The 21,349-nt window shown below is 46.5% G+C and overlaps 1 protein-coding gene across 4 annotated transcripts in view; it reads left to right on the forward strand.

Annotated features, from left to right (window-relative positions):
* The window catches only part of LOC143815170 (NACHT, LRR and PYD domains-containing protein 12-like), a 125,745-nt gene that overhangs the window by 39,423 nt on the left and 64,973 nt on the right, over positions 1-21,349 (forward strand). For all 4 annotated transcript variants that reach the window (XM_077294117.1, XM_077294118.1, XM_077294116.1 and 1 more), the window contains exon 5: positions 10,180-10,245. In XM_077294117.1, the coding sequence (XP_077150232.1) occupies positions 10,180-10,245 (66 nt within the window). The remainder of the gene's footprint in view (positions 1-10,179; positions 10,246-21,349) is intronic.

Below are 21,349 nucleotides of genomic sequence, written 5' to 3' on the forward strand. Positions count from 1 at the left end.
AGTAGGGCCAACATTTGTACACCCCCATATACAGTAGTCTAAATTTCTGTATATAAGTCCCCAATTCATTTTGCAGCATTGTGCTGTCCAGTTCGTTGGGCATCTCTGGTCTTGATCCGGCACATCCTTTCTTTTTGTGATCTCCATCCTCCTTGCTTCCTGTGGATGACGCATGCTATGTTATACACACAGTGTCCTATGTAGCGCTCCGGCAGAGGTGTACTTTTTGGCAGAGCAAAGTACTGTAGTGGTCATACGTCAGAGCTCTTTGGTCTTTGGAGAACGGTGAAGGACACTATGTGGATGACGTAGGATGCATCATCCACATGAAACAAGAAGGAGGACGGCGATTGTAAGAAGAGAGGAGGTGCTGGATCAAGTCTAGAGAAACCCATTAGACCGCACTGCTCCGTAGGTGAGTATAATAAAAGCTCTTTTTTGTGTTTTGCAGAGCGCATTGGGGACATATAAATACAATATTCTAGAATGTTGTATATGAAGGCATACAGGTGCTGGTCCTATTTTATAAGGAAAAAAACAGGTAACAGGTTCCCACTAAAATCAAAAGAGGTGCCTGCAAAATTATACATTATAGCATCAGTAATGATTTTGATATTGAAGTGTAATGAATAAGTTAGAAAACCAGGAGCCCAGATTTCTAGTTCCTATTAGTTATGTTTTAGGCAGATACAGCATGTATTAAAAATGATATATTTCAATGTGAAAATACCTATTCACTAGGATCTGAGATGTAGGTTATTGAAGGGATTCATTCTAATATCATTGGTGCCCTATATAGTAAAGGGGTTAATGATAACATTATTATTCCTTGTCTAGGGCAGTGAAAGTTATGAGATTTCAAGTAACTTTTTAGGATAGCTGTCGTGCACATGAGGAATTACACTTCTGGTTATTATTTGTCTTGTATTCTGCATTTTTGTACCATTTTTCCCTCCTTTCCCTTAATTTGCAATTGATTCTGAGCTAGTGGCAAGAGGCTAGCTCATATGATGTCTCCCATACACAGTACCACAGATATGAGTAAGCTCTGCTCTTCATTCCTTTGTTTAAGAAAATCACAAAATGATTTTACTAAATTCTTCTTTATTGAATTAATTAACCAGTAATATGATGATAATAGCCTGTTCCTCCACACCGCACTACAATGCGTATTTCGCAGCGTCCTCAGGGGTTCCAATTACTGCCCTGAAATTCCCCACACCACACAGCACTACAAACATAGTTACCATGCTTTTTTCATCTTGCAACTGGATCAATATTCCACATTGAGAATTTGTATTGCTTTCATCTCTGATTAGTAATAAATTGAATTATGACTGAACAACCAGGGTATTTTTATCTGTGTCTTCCATTGTCTCCATCAAGCATGAACTTTAATTATTTGGGTTTTTAACCCAGTTTGGTAGTTTTTATACCGTACCAGTCAACAGTTTGGATGCACCTGTTCATGCAGTAGTTTTCCTTGTTCTTATTGAAATGTGAAAGTTGTAGATTCAGACTGAAGGCATCAAAACCATGAAGTAGCACATATGGAAACAAGGAATAAAGGAACACATGTGAAGCAAACTAGAATATGTGTTCAACCTTATATTCCTCAAATTATCCCCTGTTTACTCTGATGACAACTTTATACACCCTTGGAATTTTCTCAAGTAGCTTCATAAGATCATTACCTGGAATGGCTTCCAATGAACAGGTATACCTTATTAAGATTTAATTTGTAGAACCACCTTCATAAAGTGTTCAGTGCTGAGCCCTATTCAACAACTGTTCTAAGCCAGAGTATGACAAGTAGTACTCAAGTAAGTAAAGAGAAATGACAGTCCAGTCATGAAAACCATCAATTATTATGATGAAACTGGCTCTCATTCGGACCGTCCAATTATAGGAAACAATTTCCTCTGCTGCAGAGGATAAGTTCATCAAAGTTACTATCCTGAGAAAGCACCAATTGATAGCACCTCAGATAACGGCCATGAAAAATGATGCACAGACATCCAGCAGCAAACACATCTTAACATTATCTGTTTAGATGAGAAGTTGAGAAGCAGGCCTTTATAGTTGAATTGCTGCAAAGGCACCTTCCGAATTGCAGTCAAGAAATGACTTGTTTGGGCCAAGGAACACAATGACCTGTAGATAAATGGCTATTTATACTATGGAATGATGAGTCAAAATTTCAGAGATTTTTGCAACTAACTGCTATATGTTTGTGACATGCAGAAAAGGTGAACTGGCAGTTTCAATGTGTTGTAGCCAACTTGAAACATGGAGGGTGAATTGTGATGGTGTAGGGGTGCTTTGTTGCTGACACTGTTGGGATTAGATCCAAATTCAAGGCACACTTACCCAGCATGGCTGCCATAGTATTCTGCACTGACATGCCATCCCATCTGATTTGCTTTTAGTGCGTCCATAATTAGCGTTGCAATGTCTAAAGACACAACTTCAGACTATGTAAGGGTTACATGACCAATAGGGAGGATATAGTGCTGCATAAGATGGCATGGTCTCCACAATCACCAAACCTCAACCCAATTGAGAGGATTTGCGTTAATTTGGATCGCAGAGTAAAGACAAAGCAGGCAACAAGTGCTCAGCACTTCTGGGATCTCCTTGTTGAAAGCCAAAAAATGCCAAGGGGGTATTAAGGAGCCATCAGAGTAAAATAGGAATACTTTGAGTTATCTAAGGTTTAACACATATTTTGTTTTGTTTCACACACGTTTCTTTACATCTTGTTTTGATATGTGTTCCTTCCTGGTTTTTCTACCTTCAGTCGAAATCTACAATGTTTGCATTCTAATAAGAACAAGGAAAACTGTTATAAAAACTTGATTCCAGCTCACCTAGTAGCTCTATGCTCATCCACCTGGGGCTCAGACACCGGCCTCGCCCTTGCCTCACATCAAGGAAAATAGAAAAAACGGGAATCCGGCTTACTCATGAGTAAAACTGCTTAGTGCAGTCGAAACTCTTCAATGTCATGTCGATCAAGTAAATTTTTCCTTTCTATGCACTATATTTTCTTTTGAAAAAGAAAAAGAAAAGGAAATATTTGATCAGTGTTTTACATCAGTATTTCGAAGCAACAATCAGCAGAGGAACAATCAGAGGAAAAGTATAATAGAAACCCGTCACCACTTCTGCATTTTTCACCCACTCCTGGTTTTGGCTTACAAATACTGATGTAAAACATTGACCAAAATCATGCTGTGTGAATATAACCTAATTCTAAAGGTACCTTCACACTAGACGATATCGCTAGCGATCCGTGACGTTGCAGCGTCCTGGCTAGCGATATCGTTTAGATTGACAGGCAGCAGCGATCAGGATCCTGATGTGATATCTGTCACGCCGCCGCCTCCTGCAACCGCTCATACTTACCTGTTCCCGGCGTCTCGGCGCGACTCTCCTGCAGCTTCCTCCCTCCGGCGCTCACTACCGGCCTCTGCTGGCCGTCACACGCGCGCACACGATAGATTCTCTTCTATGCGCGCACACCTGTAACCTGCCGGCTCCTTCTGCCTGCTCCTCTCTATCGTCCTGGAGGTTTCCCCTGACCCGGAAGTAAGGCGCTGCATAACTATTTCTTCCTCCCGGTCTCTCTCTCCTGTGCCTGTTGTTCACTTGTATTTCCCTTGTGCTCCAGGCCGCATGTCCGTGCATCTTCTTGCTGATTGTATTTCCTGCTTTTTTCTCCGCAGAACCTTTCGGAATCTATAGCCCTGGTACTTCCTGTGTTTCCCGCAGTTCCTGTCTCTCCGCAGTACCAGGTCTCCCAGTTTCTTCCGTCACTTTCCTGTTACTGTGTTTCCGTAATCTTAGCCACTTCAGTCCCTGTCCTCCTCTTGCTCCAAGCCACCCAGTGGCACCTGTGTCTCCCCTCAGCTCCGGAAGTCCCTGTCCCCCTGCTGTCCCCGTGTCTCCAGACCTGTTTCCCTATATACTCCGTCAGTCCTTTGTCTCGTCCGTTCCCGTCTACCCTTGTTTCAGGTTTTCTCCGTCCCTTCTTCCTTTTCCCCTCCTTGGTCCCTCCGGCTTCCGTGGCGATAGTCCCTCGCGGTCCTGCCCCTAACTCTCCCTGTATAGGGGGAGGTCCATCTGGCCAGCTCGCCCGTGAGGGGATCGTCGTCACGGTCTAGTGGGTCCACTCCTTCCTTCTTGGTACCTGACAGTAACAACAGGCCATGGACCCCGCCGGTGTCGTCGCAACTCAGAAGGAACTACTCTTCTTACGCGAAAACCAGACCAGGATTTTGTCCTTCCTTAAGAACATGGAATCTCGTCTTGCGGCTCTACAGTCCTCTGATCCCGGTAATGCTTCACAGCTGGTAGCGCTTCAGCAGGAGCTAGGCCAACAACGAGACACTCAGTCTCATATTTTGAATTTTATGGCCTCAGTAGATAATCGGCTTCTTTCTCTCCAAAATGCTGCCGCCGTTCCAGTTCAGGCCCCTACTCCCCAACCTTCGCCCCGTTTGGCTAGGCCTCCTCGGTACGCAGGGGATCCAAAATTATGCCGCGGATTTCTCAATCAATGTCAACTGCATTTTGAATTGTCTCCGCTTCTCTATCCCACCGACCGAGCTAAGGTAGCTTTCGTTGTTTCCCATCTGGAGGGCGAGGCTCTGGCGTGGGTTAATCCCCTCTGGGAACGAGACGATCCGCTGGTCACTCAACTCGCTCCTTTTTTGGAGACCTTTCGCAAAGTATTTGACGAACCTGGCCGTCTGGTTTCAACCACAGAGTCCCTCTTTAACCTTCACCAGGGTACTCTTTCCGTAGCCCAGTATGCCATTCGTTTTAGGACGCTGTCCTCAGATTTGGGCTGGAACAATGAGGCTCTGGTCGGTGCTTTCTGGCGTGGGTTGTCCTCTCGGATCAAGGATGAGTTGGCAGGTCGAGATACCCCCACCTCTCTGGACGATCTAATCTCTCTGGCTATACGCATTGATTTGCGTTTTCAGGAGCGCTCCCGCGAGGTCGTCAAAGAGAGGAGACTTCCTCGCCTGTCTACTCCAACTCGTGGGTCTGCTTTTCCCTCTGCCTCTCCGGCTACTTCCACATCTTCGCCTGAACCCATGCAGGTTGATCGCCTCAAGTCTGCCGAGCAACGCCGCAAAGAAAGACTTGCACAGGGTCTGTGTTTTTATTGTGGTAGTGCTTCCCACCTTCTACGTTCCTGTCCTCTGAAGCCGGGAAACGCCTCCGCCTAGGACAGGTAAGAGAGGTCTTCCTAGGTAATGATGAATCCTCTCCTCCTCTGATTCTGTCCGTTATTTTGCATTTGGGTTCTAGTCGTTTTTCTCTTGATGCTTATGTTGATTCTGGAGCAGCCGGAAACTTTGTTCAACTTGAAGTAGTGAACAGACTTGGGATACCTGTTAGACCTTTGGAGACTCCTAGACATATAGCTTCTGTCGATGGTCAGCTTTTGCGGGAGACCGTCAACTTGGTTACGGAGGAGGTTGAACTTCAGATTGGAGCTCTACACCGTGAGAAATTGGTTTTTTTTGTCTTGCCCTCGTTGTCTCATTCCTTTCTTCTAGGTCTTCCTTGGCTAAGAAATCACGAACCCACCCTGGACTGGCGAACAGGCGACATTTTACGTTGGGGACAGTCCTGTCAGAATAGATGCCTGCTCACCATCAAGCCTACTAGAGTCTTCCGTTCCATTCCGGAATCTGTGGACCTTCCTTCAGCTTATCGCTCCTTTTCAGATGTGTTCAATAAGAAGGAGGCAGAGATCCTACCACCACATCGTCCTTACGACTGCCCGATTGATTTGGTTCCTGGTTCTTCTCCCCCTAGAGGTCGCATTTATCCACTGTCGCCAACTGAAACTTTAGCCATGACTGAGTACATCCAGGAGAATCTGGCCAGAGGCTTTATTCGAAAGTCTTCCTCTCCAGCTGGAGCTGGGTTTTTTTTTGTTAAAAAGAAGGATGGATCCCTTCGTCCATGCATTGACTACCGGGGTCTCAATTCCATCACTATCAAGAACAAGTACCCTCTCCCACTAATTCCAGAGCTTTTTGACCGTTTGCGGGGGGCGCGAATTTTTACTAAACTAGACCTTCGAGGGGCCTATAATTTGGTCCGCATTCGCTCTGGAGACGAGTGGAAGACTGCGTTCAATACCAGGGATGGTCATTACGAGTATTTGGTTATGCCCTTCGGCTTATGCAACGCTCCTGCAGTCTTCCAAGAGTTCGTGAATGACGTCTTTCGGGACCTCCTTTACACTTGTGTAGTAGTGTACCTGGACGATATTCTCGTGTTTTCTCCAGATTTGTCCACCCACAGGAGGGATGTTCGGCAAGTACTTCTGCGCTTGAGAGAGAATCGGCTTTATGCCAAACTTGAGAAGTGCATCTTCGAGCAATCATCTCTACCGTTCCTGGGTTTCCTAATTTCCGATGCCGGTCTGCGTATGGATCCTGAAAAGGTTTCCGCTGTGCTCAATTGGTCTCGTCCTCATGGAGTTAAGGCTATCCAGCGCTTTCTCGGATTTGCTAACTATTATCGACAGTTTATCCCTCACTTCTCCTCCTTATCGGCTCCCATCTCCGCCATGACTCGTAAAGGTGCCAACCCTCACCTTTGGTCCTCTGAGGCCGAAGAGGCTTTCCAATCCCTCAAGCAAGCCTTTGCCTCTGCGCCAATTCTTCATCGTCCAGTTGCCAGTAAACCCTTCGTCCTTGAGGTTGATGCTTCAGCCATCGGAGCCGGAGCTGTGCTGTCTCAAAAATCTTCTTCTGGTCACCTTGTACCATGTGGTTTCTTTTCCAAGATTTTTTCCTCTCCTGAAAGGAATTATTCCATCGGAGATAAGGAGCTATTGGCCATTAAATTGGCACTGGAGGAGTGGCGATATCTCTTAGAGGGAGCTTTACATCGTTTTGTGATATACACGGACCACAAGAACCTGGCTTACATTCATTCAGCGCAAAGACTAAATCCACGACAGGCCAGGTGGGCCTTGTTCTTCCTTCGGTTCGATTTTGAACTTCGTTTTCTGCCTGGCAATAAAAATTCCAAAGCCGACGCTCTCTCCAGGTCATTTCTTTCAGAGGATGTTGAGGAGAGGCCTGCGCACATCATCGATCCTGCCAGAATCATCCCAGTCGCTCCGGTCTCTTTCTCATCTTTGCCTCCGGGTAAAACCTTCGTCACCGAGGAGAACAGGAGACGCGTCTTACTTTGGGGTCATGCTTCCAAACTAGCTGGACATGTTGGTTTTAAGAAGACCTTACATTTGATTTCTCGTTACTATTGGTGGCCTACCCTGTCTAAAGACATTCGGAGTTTCGTCGTGTCTTGCCCTTCCTGTGCCAAGAATAAGAGTCCTAGACAATTGCCTTCCGGTCTTCTCCACCCTCTGCCGGTGCCTTCTTCTCCGTGGCAACATCTGTCTATGGATTTCATTACGGACTTGCCTAGTTCCTCAGGTTGCTCCGTCATCTTTGTGGTCATGGATCGCTTTTCCAAAATGGCTCATTTTATCGCTCTCTCAGGTTTACCTTCAGCTCCAGAATTGGCAAAAATTTTTGTTCATCATGTTTTTCGTCTTCATGGTCTTCCTCAACATATTGTCTCAGATCGTGGAGTTCAATTCGTCGCCCGATTCTGGAGATCCCTCTGTAAGTCTCTGAATATCTCGCTTGACTTTTCCTCGGCCTATCATCCACAATCCAATGGCCAAGTGGAACGTACAAATCAGACATTGATGACCTATCTTCGTCATTTCACTAATGCCCATCAGAATGACTGGTCGGACTTACTCCCGTGGGCCGAATTCTCCTACAATAACCATCCCAGCGAATCTTCTAGCAAGTCTCCATTTTTTGTCGTTTTTGGTCAACATCCTGGTCTTCCTCTACCGGTCCCTCCCGTCTCTACTGTACCAGCGGCAGATCTTCTGTCTAGAGAGTTCTCCAGGGTCTGGCAGGAGACTAAGTCTGCTCTTGAATTAGCTCAATCTCGGATGAAAAAACATGCTGATAAAAGGCGTCTTGATTCTCCCATATTTCATCCTGGGGATAAGGTCTGGGTCTCGTCCAAATTCATTCGCCTTAAAATCCCTTCTCATAAACTGGGTCCCCGTTACATCGGTCCTTTCCAAGTTTTGACTCGCATTAATGATGTTTCTTATAAGCTTAAATTACCTGCCTCTCTTCGTATTTCTAATTCTTTTCATGTCTCTCTCCTCAAACCTGCAGTGTTTAATCAGTTTCATGCTACTTCTCTTTCTTCTCCTTCGCCTGTTTCTGCTGATGATATCTTTGAGGTCAGGGACATTCTTGCCATGAAAAAACGCAGGGGAAAAACTTTGTTTTTGGTGGACTGGAAGGGTTTTGGTCCTGAAGAGAGGTCCTGGGAGCCCCTAGAGAATATTCAGGCTCCTCGGATTTTGTCCAGATTTCTCTCTAGCCTTAGGAAGAGGGGAGGTAAAGACGGGGGTACTGTCACGCCGCCGCCTCCTGCAACCGCTCATACTTACCTGTTCCCGGCGTCTCGGCGCGACTCTCCTGCAGCTTCCTCCCTCCGGCGCTCACTACCGGCCTCTGCTGGCCGTCACACGCGCGCACACGATAGATTCTCTTCTATGCGCGCACACCTGTAACCTGCCGGCTCCTTCTGCCTGCTCCTCTCTATCGTCCTGGAGGTTTCCCCTGACCCGGAAGTAAGGCGCTGCATAACTATTTCTTCCTCCCGGTCTCTCTCTCCTGTGCCTGTTGTTCACTTGTATTTCCCTTGTGCTCCAGGCCGCATGTCCGTGCATCTTCTTGCTGATTGTATTTCCTGCTTTTTTCTCCGCAGAACCTTTCGGAATCTATAGCCCTGGTACTTCCTGTGTTTCCCGCAGTTCCTGTCTCTCCGCAGTACCAGGTCTCCCAGTTTCTTCCGTCACTTTCCTGTTACTGTGTTTCCGTAATCTTAGCCACTTCAGTCCCTGTCCTCCTCTTGCTCCAAGCCACCCAGTGGCACCTGTGTCTCCCCTCAGCTCCGGAAGTCCCTGTCCCCCTGCTGTCCCCGTGTCTCCAGACCTGTTTCCCTATATACTCCGTCAGTCCTTTGTCTCGTCCGTTCCCGTCTACCCTTGTTTCAGGTTTTCTCCGTCCCTTCTTCCTTTTCCCCTCCTTGGTCCCTCCGGCTTCCGTGGCGATAGTCCCTCGCGGTCCTGCCCCTAACTCTCCCTGTATAGGGGGAGGTCCATCTGGCCAGCTCGCCCGTGAGGGGATCGTCGTCACGGTCTAGTGGGTCCACTCCTTCCTTCTTGGTACCTGACAATATCGCTGGTCGTTGAAGAAAGTTCAGAACTTTATTTGGTCGTCAGACCGGCGTGTATCGTCGTGTTTGACACCAAAAGCAACGATACCAGCGATATTTTACACTGGTAACCAGGGTAAACATCGGGTTGCTAAGCGCAGGGCCGCGCTTAGTAACCCGATGTTTACCCTGGTTACCAGTGTAAAATGTAAAAAAAACAAACAGTACATACTCACCTTCACGTCCCCCGGCGTTCGCTTCCTGCACTGACTGAGCGCCGGCCGGAAAGTGAAAGTGAAAGCACAGCGGTGACGTCACCACTCTGCTGTTAGGGCCGGCGCTCAGTCAGTGCAGGAAGCGGACGCCGGGGGACGTGAAGGTAAGTATGTACTGTTTGTTTTTTTTACATTTTACACTGGTAACCAGGGTAAACATCGGGTTACTAAGCGCGGCCCTGCGCTTAGCAACCCGATGTTTACCCTGGTTACCCGGGGACCTCGGCATCGTTGGTCGCTGGAGAGCTGTCTGTGTGACAGCTCTCCAGCGACCAAACAGCGACGCTGCAGCGATCGGCATCGTTGTCTGTATCGCTGCAGCGTCGCTTAATGTGACGGTACCTTAACATCTCTGGTTCTTTAGGGGGGGTGTATGCGTTGGCTCCCAGCAGTACATTACATTAGGGATTCAAAGTTCCCTATGCCGGCCCATCTTTTTTTTCTCTTTTCCATGTCTGCAGACTATGAATCACATGGACACAGAGGGCACAGGCAGAATGCCTGCCCCTTTTTAGGACCTCTAAGCAGCGTCTTGCTCATTATATATTTTGTATTTTTATTATAATTGCATATCTAGAACTGATTTAAAATTGTCACTTCTCACTAGGTGACACCCTGGTGGAGAAGATAGTGCTGGATGAATACGGGCACCAACTACCCCCAGAACTGAAAAGTGAGTGAACATTATATAAATTTATTACAGTAAAAACTCCTTTATTTTCCATTAAGCTAAATCAATACAACCAAAAACCCAATGGCCAGTGGTTCTGCCAGTAGTTACACGTCAAAATTTATCAAATCTGCTGTGCATTTTTGCACTTTCTAAGTAAAGTAATAACTGTATTGGACATAGAGATATAGTGAAAGGAAGAGTTCTACTCTCGATGACTGAAACCAAAGCCTGCCAGGAGATGGGCAACAAAATGGCTTGGAATTTCGCATAAACCCTAAATAAAATACCATCAGGACCAGTTAATTTCCCAGTGGCAGAGGCCTGCTCTAATTCTTGTTGGGTGATGGGAAATTCCAGAAGTTGTTTTTGGCTTTATCGCAAATTAGGGAGTTTATATACTAGTCTAGTAAAAACAAATCCAGCAGTTCATCTGCGTTGTAATACTTTTAAGAAGTGTTTAGTTTGGTATAAAAAAAGTTTAAATATATGTCTTATCTTTTTCTCCTAAAGGGACTAAAAAATAAAGTAAAAAGATTAAAAAAAACTAAAAGTTTGAATCAACTTCCTTTTCCCCTATTAGAAAATAAAGAAATTGAAAAAAAAACCAAAAGTTCGACATCACCACATCCATAAAAGTTTGGTCTATCAAAATTATCAAAATATTATTTTTTTTAACCCGCACAGTAAATGCCGTAAAGAGAAAGCAGTGTTGAAAAAAAAATTTGTAACTTCACCTATCTTTAAAAAATGCTGAAAAAGCAATCAAAAGGTTATATGCACCCTAAATTAGTTTCAATATAAAAAATCAATTTACCACACATAAAAACAAGCCTTCGTACAGCCCAATAAACAGCAAAATGAAAATGCTATAGGTCTCAGAAAATGGTATCGCAAAACAGATTATTTTATAAAAACTTCTGAACAGTTTTTCGCAACTAAAATTTAAAAAAACATTCTACAGGTTTGGAATGGCTGTGATGTTACTGATGAGAAAAATAATGCAAATAAACCCCCCAAAAAATTGCAGGTTTATATTGCACTGCAGTGAGGGGTCCTATTTCAATTTTCATCTCAGAATGCAGTCTGCCCTTTTCAATAGTAAACATATTGGAGAAGATTTCCTTAGGAAAGTTATCTAGTAGCATTCATGAATAAATTTAGTACAAGTGAAACCTTCTGAAATCGGTGCAAGCTAACCTACATGATCGATCTTCTAGATTGACTACCCTGATAACTGAGCTCCTTTGTGCTTCTTTATAGAAACTACCTCCTGTGATATTTACTAACTAGGCTACGTCTGACCTTATTACACCTTATGGCTCGCTCACACGAGCATATAATACGGCTGAGTGCTATCCGATGTTTTATCGGATAACACTCAGCTCAATGTTATACTATGAGCACTGCAGATCTGCGATTTTTTTTCTCATGCGGCTTTTGAAAAAATCACCAAAATCACCAAGGTATGTGAACTTTTGATCAGGGTCATTTGGATGTTTTGGGTTGTCATTATGATTTAAAAAGAGAAAACACAGTAGTTTGACAGTAAATGGCTTCACCCAAACACTAACCATGAGTGGAGAAAAAGATTCATATTCTCTGAAAAAAGGCCAAGAAAGCAAAAATTCTGCCGGGGTATGTAAACTTTTGAGCGCAACTGTATATTGGCAACTTTTGGAGTATTCCCACGCCTAGTATTAAACAGGGATACTGTAAGTCTATACTTCTGTCTCTGTCCTCCACTGTGTTAGAAGAAGATGTGCTCGAAATAAAAACATAAATAAACCTGGGGATTCATTCATTATTTGGGAGCAGTGATCAAAGAGAAAGCCAAATAATATTTAGAAATCAACTTTAAAGCGTTACTCATATCATGTCAAAAGTAGATCAGGATGTGGAGGGGCCGAATTGAGTTAAGCACCTGACAGCAAGTAGGAAATGTTTGTTTAAAAATTATTTATTTCCAAGATTTTCAAGAACTCTCCAAATTGGCTTGACAATAAAGTTTTTAAATCCCTTAATTCCGTCCTCAATGAATTGGTCTAGAGAGGGAAAAAATAAAGATGTGGATTTTTTACTTTCCTCCTTTGTCATACTTTGCCACTCTTAACATTTGTGTTTATTTTTTAGCTACTCAGTATAAACATCGTATGGATCATTTCTTATCAGCCTATTTAAGGGATTTTTGTAAAATCTTTAATTGATGGAACATTTTTCACATCCTGGAATAGGGAAATTAACCACTTCACCTTCTTGACCAGGGCAATTTTCTGGAACTCTTCAACAGATCCCAGTGATTCTGAGAATATTTTTTCATGACATACGGTTCTTCATGTTAGTGCTAAATTTAGGAGAATATTTTTTGCATTTATTTGTGAAAATATCGTTATTTTGGCTAAAATTTTAAAAATGTAGCAATTTTCAAAATTTTAAGTTTTATGCCCTTAAACCAGATATTTATATTACACAAAATAGTTGATAAGAAATAACATTTACCACATACCTACTTTACATCTTCATCATTTTTTAAACTTCTTTTTTTTTTGGTCACGAAGTTACAAGGGTTAAAAGTTTTCAGCAATTATCACATTTTTCCAACTAAATTTACAAATCCATTTTTTAGGGACCACATCACATTTGAAGTGACTTTCAGGAGCCTATGTGACAGAAAATACGCAAAAGTGACAACATTTTAAGAACTGCACCCCTCAAATTGCTCAACATGACATTCAAGAAGTTTATCAACCCTTTAGGTGCTTCACATGAATTAAAGCAATGTGGAAGGAAAAAAATGAACATTTTAATTTTTTCCACAAGAATGTTAATTTAGCCCTAAATTTTTCATTTTTACAAGGATAAAAGGAGAAAATTAACCTTACAATTTATTGTGCAATTTCTCCATATGTGGCTGAAAACTACTGTTTTGGTGCACAGCAGGGCTCAGAGGGGAAGGAGCGCCTATTTGACTTTTGGAGCGCAACATTGGCTGGAATAGATAGCGGACACCATGTCGCATTTGCAGAGCCCCTGATGTGCCTAAGCTGTAGAAACCCTCCACAAGTGACTGCATTTTGGAAACTACACCCCTCAAGGAATTTTTCTAGGAGGTGGGGTGAGCATGTTGAACCCACAGGTGCTTTACAGAATTTTTTAACATTGAGCCGTGAAAATTATGAAATAATTTTTCCCACAAAGATGTTGCTTTAGCCCCAAATTTTAAATTTTCACAATGGTAACAGGTGAAAATTTACCATACAATTTGTTGTGAAATCTGTCTTGAGTACACTGATACCCCATAAGTGATGGAAAACTACTGTATAGCCAAAGAGCAGAACTCAGAAGGGAAGGAGTGCCGATTGAATTCTGGAGCTAAATTTTGGCTAGAAAAGATTGCAGATATCATGTAACATTTGAAGAGTCCATGACATGCCAATACAGCACAAACCCCACAAGTGACCCCATTTTGGAAGCTACACCTCTTGAGGAATTTATATAGGGGTGTGATAACCTTTACAGAATTGTATAACATTGGGCACCGCTGAGTTAATGCAAAATTATAATTTTTTTCCACAAAAATATTGCTTTGGCCTCAAGTTTTCAATTTTCAAAGGGTCTAATAGGAGAAAATAATTTTCAAACATGGAAACCGATAAAAATGACACCAAAATTTGTCACACAATTTCTGCTGAACGTGGCAATACTTTTCTCCTGTTCTCTTTCAGACTCTGGACTCTTTCCTCAGTCTTCTTTCTCCTTGAAGTCAGTATCTGCAGAACATTTCCCCATATGTGGTTGTACAGTACTGCTTAGCCACATGGCAACACTCGGAACAGAAGGAGAGCTATTTGACTCTAGGAGAACAAATTATCAAAGAATAGTTTGCAGACTCCATATACACAGCCCCAAAGTGCAAGAGGAGCAGAATTCCCCCTCAATGGACCCTATTTTGGAAAATACACCCCTTTATGTACATTTATGTATGAATTTATGTACAGGTGTAGAGAAGAATGAGTTGTGTACATTCTATGGGCACTACACTGTACGGGCACTGCAATGGCAGATTTACAATTTTTGCACAACATCCACTGCCGCTAGTTTGTGGAAAACACCCTTGGAGTAAAACTTGTCACAACACCTGTACATAAGTTCCCAGAGGGGCGAAATTTCCAAAATGGGGTCACTTGAAGCAGAATTCTGGCACTTAGGGGCTTTTTATATGGAGACTGTTCTATGGTAATTTGTTCTCTAAGAGTCAAATAGCTCTCCTTCACTTACGAATCTCGCTATGTTGCTAAGCAGTATTGTACAGCCACATATGGGGTTTTGCCAAGTCCACCAGAAATTGTGTCACAAATTTTGGTTAATTCATTGAGAGATGTAGTTTGTCAAATGGGGTCACATATGCGGATTTATGTGTTTTGGCACCTGAGGGTAATTTTTCTTTCTTCCCTGCCCAATGGAATAAAATTCTGTGAGGCACATGTCATGTCAATATGCTTACTACAACTGGAGATGAATTCATTGAGAGGTGATGTTTGTGAAATGAGGTCTCTTATGGAGGGCTTCTCCTGTTTTGGCACCAAGGTGACATGACCATTCCTGCAAAATCTGAACTCCAATATGAAACGCCTTCCCTTCTGAGCTTCGGACTGTGCCTTAAAACGTAGTTTTTGACAACATATGGGGTATTAGCGTACTCTTGAGATATTGCATAACAAATGGCGTCATCCAATTTCTCCCATTATCTTTTTGAAAATTAAAAACTTGGGGCCAAAGCAACATTTTATTGGAAAAAAATGATAAATTGCAATTGACTCAGCCCAATGTTATACAGTTCTGTGAATCACCTGAGGTTGCATGCCGCTCCCCGCACCCTGTCATACTCACGCGTGCTCGGCGTCCCGGCGCGTCTTCTCAGCTGCAGCGTCCTCTTCACAGCGCTCGCTCCCGGCTTCTGCTGCTCATCAGGTGCGCGCGCATGCCAGGTTCAGTACTGCGCACGCGCATTTCTAATATTCTGGCACTATCTTCCTGTCCTCTCTATCACCTTGGAGGACTCTCACCCGGAAGTACCGCACAGCACTGCTTTATTAATCACCTCCTTCCTCTCCCCTGTGCCTGATGATCATTTGTGATTTCAAGAGTTCTTGGCCGCACGTTCACCTTGTTGTTTTCCTTGCTCTCCTTAGATCCAGTCCTGTGTCTCTGCATACCTACCAGTCCCGTGTCCCCTCCGCTCTCGCTAGTTCTGTGTTCCTGCCTCCTTTTCCACCCGTCCAGTGTCTCTTGCACTCCAGCTAGTCCGGTGTCTCCGTGGATTACTTTCTTGTCCATCTTGGTCTCCCAGCTGTTGTGGCGATAGTCCCCCACGGGCCTGCCCCTAACTCTCCCTGTATAGGGGGCGGTCTATCTGGTCAGCTCGTCCGTGGGTGGGTCGTCGTCACGGTCCAGTGGGTCCACTTTCCATTTTTTCTATAGTATCCTCACATGAGGGAGGGCTAAAAATTCTCACTACCCCTCCTAGATAAAGTTTTCAAGAGGTGTCGTTTCCAAAATGGGGTTTCTGCTATTTTGGCATGTCAGGGACTCTTCAAATATTACATGGCATTCCCAATCTACAGGGTGGGCCATGTATATGGATACACCTAAATAAAATGGGAATGGTTGTGCAGCGCCCCAGAGTCCTGGTCGTTGCAGTAACGTCGCTCTGCCACTAAGGGGAATGATGTTACGTCCGATTGCACTAAAGGAGTTCACCTGATCAGGTAACACACACTATACTTCACACTCCGGCCACCAGGGGGGGTGGTTCTATCTAGTAGGCCACTCCTCACACTCTGGTAAAACTGGGGGTTGGACAGGAAGACAGCGAGAAGTAACTGGGGAGAGCTGGAGAGAGGACCTGTCAGGGGATGGGATCCTGGCAGACTCCTGAGAGCAGAACAAACCAGTGAGCAACGGGAATACAGTTGAGAGGCATTAGGACCAGAAGGAGTCGTGCTGTTAGATCGAGGCAACATCCTTCTGAGGCGCAAACAGTCGGTGGCCGGAACGCCGAGCAAGTAAGAGACTCTAAGCTATACTGCAAACCACGGCCGGACAGCCAGTTATAGGGTGGCTGTCTCACACAAATCACCTAAGCAGACAACGGAGGCAGCTGTGGGAGAGGGGCGACTCTAGGGTCCCAGAAGAACTCCAGGCCTACCCCGTCATACGGGTGCGTCCTACCATACCGTCTGGGGGACGGAGAGAACGAATATCAGAGACAGACAGAATCAGTTGTGAGGACTATCCCGGGAGCTCAGCAGGGAAGGACTACAACACACAGGCTCTAGAAGGTAGACACTGATTCCCACCTGTTAAGGGAACTCCTGATGTGCCTTCGGACCGGCCAGTCTCAGCAGCCCTGTTGACAGCGTATTCCGGACTGAGGACCTAAAGCCTTCAGTAAAGAGGTAAAGAGACTACAACCTGGTGTCCTCGTTATTTACTGCGACCGGCACTTCACAACTACATCCTCACTATACAACAGACTTTCACTGGACGCCCCTCAGCAGGGTCACGGACCGGGTCTAGCCACCGTGACAACCCTGGAACAGAGACTCAGAGGCCCGGTACCGGGTACCCCTCGGCCCTGCGGTAGTGGGGGCGCTCCATTTTGGCATCACGAACAGGATCTACTTAAGCCTGAAGAATCAGGTCATGTGTGCCTTGGAACTGTGATTTGCTGTGCTTGGACTGTGCTTTATTACAAAGACTGCGTGTTGCCAATTGCCTTCAAGAGTTCCCACCATAACGCGCCATTGCCGTGCGCGGAGGGAGGAGCCTTAGTTTCGTGGGCGGACCCGGCCAAAAGAGGCGCGGAACGAGAAAACGCGGTAAAGCGCCAATCCCGGAAGAGGAACTCCGACCTCCAGCAGGTTAGTGGGAGGAAGGGACAGCCATGTCCGAGTCGGGAGGAGAGGAGGTGGCGGTTGCAGCCGTGGACGCAGGGGCACCCCTGGTCCCCGCGGCGGGCGAAGCCGCGGCCCTAATACTACCACCGATTGCCGCAGAACCCGCTGCCCCCATCAGCCAGTCGGACACGGCCGCTACCACAAAAGCCATAATGCCCTTCTCTATGCCGTACCTGCCCGGAGCAGCCTGGCTCCCACAATACTCTGAGGAGTCGCATACATTCACTGACTTTAAAGAAGGGCTCTGCAGCCTGCTCGAATTCTATCCCCTGACAGAGCCTCAGAAGGTTCATATGATAACCGGCCAACTCTTTGGGGCGGCTCTGAGAGAAGTGAAGTCCTGGCCCGCCGCGGATAAGGGAACGGCACAGCAGATTTTTGCGAAGCTTAAAGCCACCTTCGACACCCGCACTGCTACAGAAATTAAATTGACTTTCTATGGATGCAAACAGAGACCGCAGGATAGCTTACGGGACTATGCCCTTAATCTCCAGGAGGCGATGCGGGCCATTAAGCAGAGTGACCCCGGCAGCATGCAAGATGAGGATAAACTCCTGAAAGAGCGGTTCATTGAGGGGCTCCTGTGCAGTTACCAAAGGGGCCAATTATACTTCCTCGCCATGCAGAATCCAGATTTGACTTTTGCGCAATTCAAAGATAAAGCTATCCAGGCGCTGCAGGAGCGACAACCCAGCCGCATAATACCACCCAGGCGTCCCGCTCTCACATACCACCAGGAGGTGGCGTCGGATGCCCCAGTCGCCGCCGAGGCCGACGCCCAGAGCCTAGAGGACGACTCCCCTGCAGGACTCCGCCTCCAGATGCAGGAGCTGACCAAGAGCGTTGCTACCCTAGCCCGGACGGTGCAATCCCTACAGGAGGCCCCTAAGGAAAAGATTCAACTGGCCTCCAAACCAGAAGATCTCCCTTGGATGCGACAGAGGAGGACTCCGCCGACCAGAGGCCGGAACGACGATCGCTTCCACCAGGACGGACGACCCATCTGCCGCCGCTGTCACCAGGTGGGCCACCTTGCAAGGTACTGTCCTTTAAACGAGCAACCCCTGGGGCAAAGGGCCAACCCTCAGGAGTAGGACGGTCAGGCCCGCAGCATTGGAGAACCAAGTACATTGGAGGACGACCAGTTCTCCCTGTAGTGGTTGATGGAATCCCCTTGAACGCTTTGCTGGACACCGGTTCTCAGGTGACGACTATACCTTACGTGCTTTATAAACGGTATTGGGAGGACACCGATATTACTCGTGGCCCTGACGATGATTTCACCATAATAGCCAGTAATGGTCAGCCGTTGCCACAAGTGGGGTATAAGGAGGTCACCATTAAGGTGGGGCGGGTGGAATTGAAAGCCTAAGGGATTGTGATTATTGATATTGATCGTCGAGAATGTAATCCCATGATGACTCTTGGTACTAATGTTATAGAAAATTGTCTTGCAGAAGTTATTGTTTTGTTGCAACAGGTGGCAGAAACCGCTGGCCACAGTGAGCAACGTGCCCTGCAGAAGGAAATCAGAGCTCTGATGCAGAAACAGCAGGTAGAGCTGACTGGTGGTGAGATTGGTCATGTCACTGTGAGTGATTCAAACCCCATCGCGATACCCCCCAGGAGTGAAATGTTAATATGGTGTCGGGCAGCCATAGGCCTCAGGGGAAAGGACTACCAGGCCTTGGTAGAACCCGTCTATTCGGACAATAGGCCTACTATTCTGACAGCCCGTACGTGTCCTTAATTGTGGGGAGGAAGAGGTTCACCTCACCAAGTATGCCACGCTCGCCAAATTGTTCACTGTTAATAATAGTGTGATACAGACACCTGAACCCTTGGTCCCGTCAAACGTGGCGGAGGACAACGGTTCTGCAGAGCACTCGAAAGATTGGTGTCGGGAATTGCATGTGGGCACTGACTCTACCCCATCCCATCAAAAACAGGGGGCCTACAGGGTGGTACACGAGTACGAGCAGGTATTCAGCAAACACCCCTTAGATTTTGGGCAGGTGAAAGGGATCCAACACCAAATCCCCACGGGAGATCACCGACCCATAAAAGAGAGATATCGCCCTGTACCCCCAGCTCATTACCAGTGTGCCAAGGACATGTTGCGGGAAATGAAGGAGGCTGGGGTGGTGAGAGACAGCTGTAGCCCCTGGGCAGCTCCGTTAGTCCTTGTTAAAAAGATGGTACAATGAGAATGTGTGTTTATTACAGGCAGTTGAATCGCATTACACATAAGGACGCATACCCACTGCCCAGGATAGAGGAGTCTCTGGCTGCCTTAAAATCTGCTAACTACTTCTCTACCTTAGATCTCACCAGTGGGTACTGGCAGGTTCCTGTAGCGGAGGCGGACAAAGAGAAGACGGCCTTCACGACACCAATGGGTCTATGCGAATTCAATTACATGCCCTTCGGATTGTGCAATGCTCCCGGGACTTTCCAGAGGATGATGGAGTGCTGCCTGGGACACATGAACTTCAAAACCGTGCTGCTGTATTTGGATGATGTCATTGTCTTCTCTAAGACCTACGAAGACCATCTGAAGCACCTGGCCGAGGTGTTTGAAGCCCTGTCCAACTTTGGCTTAAAGGTGTAACCGTCCAAGTGTCATCTGCTGAAACCTAAAGTGCAGTACCTGGGCCATGTGGTGAGGGCTGAAGGAGTGGCCCCAGACCCCGACAAGGTCACGGTGATCAAGGACTGGCCAAAGCCCAGTAACCTCCACGAAGTCCGGCAGTTCCTTGGCCTGGTAGGTTATTACCGAAGGTTCATTAAGGACTTTACCAAGAAGGCCGCACCCTTGCAAAACCTGTTGGTGGGCCAACCAAAGAAGACCAAGGGGAGGAACACCCCCTTTGATTGGAACGAGGAGCTGGAGGGATCCTTCACTTGTTTGAAGTCGGCACTGACGGGAGAAGAGGTACTGGCTTACCCCGAATACGACCAACCGTTTGTGCTGTACACAGATGCCAGCAATGTGGGATTAGGAGCCGTGCTGTCCCAGGTCCAGAAAGGCAAAGAAAGGGTGATCGCTTACGCCAGCAGGAAACTCCGTCCCACGGAAAGAAACCCTGACAACTACAGTTCCTTTAAGCTGGAATTCCTTGCCATCGTCTGGGCAGTGACAGAGAGGTTCAAACACTACCTGGCCTCCGCGAAATTCACCGTCTTCACGGATAACAATCCGCTAACGCATCTGGATACTGCCAAACTCGGGGCCTTGGAACAGCGGTGGATGGCCCAGCTGTCCAACTACGATTTCACCATCAAGTACCGGGCAGGACACAAGAATGCCAATGCCGATGCCTTGTCCCGAATGCCCAATTTGCCAGAAACGGGAGAAGACCCGGAGGCACTTGAAGAGGTGGAGCTGCCTGCATTCCATCGCCCCAAAGCCACTCAGAACTCTCATCATGTGAAGAACAGGCACAGGAACCAACCGGATGCCACGCTGAATCCCCTGCCCCATCACGGGTGGGCGGAAACTCAGGATGGTGACCCCGCGGTCTGTCGGGTGAAAGAGCTCTTGACGCAGGCAGGGTTGCATCCCGGCCCAGATGATCCACAGGAAACCCAACAGCTGTGGAAGGGGAGAAGCAAACTGTTTATCCATGATGGCAAGCTGTGCAGGAGGAGCATCGACCCACGTACTCATGAATTGGTGTGGCAGATAGTGGTGCCAAGGCGAGATGCGCCCATGGTTCTGGGAGCCTACCACGATGGAGCCGGACACTTCGGATGGAGGAAGCTAGAGAGGCTACTCCGAGGGAGGTTCTATTGGATTGGCATGAAGAGAGCCATTGAGAAGTGGTGTCGGGAGTGCGGTCCATGTAGCCTACGCAGGAAGGACCGTGGCAGCCAACGGGCTCCCCTGCAGCCTATAATCACCAAACGGCCGCTCGAACTGGTGCGCTGGATCATGTGAAGTTGACACCTAGCCGGTCAGGCTATATCTACGCTCTTGCCATCGTAGATCACTACTCCAGATTTTTGGTGGTTGTACCTGTCAAGGATCTAACGGCCAGGACTGCCGCCAAGGCCTTCCAGCAGTACTTTTGTAGGCCCCATGGCTACCCAGAGAAGGTACTGACCGATCAGGGACCAGCATTCGAAGCAGAAGTGTTCCAAGAGTT

This window comes from Ranitomeya variabilis, chromosome 3 (genome assembly GCF_051348905.1).
Source record: "Ranitomeya variabilis isolate aRanVar5 chromosome 3, aRanVar5.hap1, whole genome shotgun sequence".
Lineage (NCBI taxonomy): Eukaryota > Metazoa > Chordata > Amphibia > Anura > Dendrobatidae > Ranitomeya > Ranitomeya variabilis.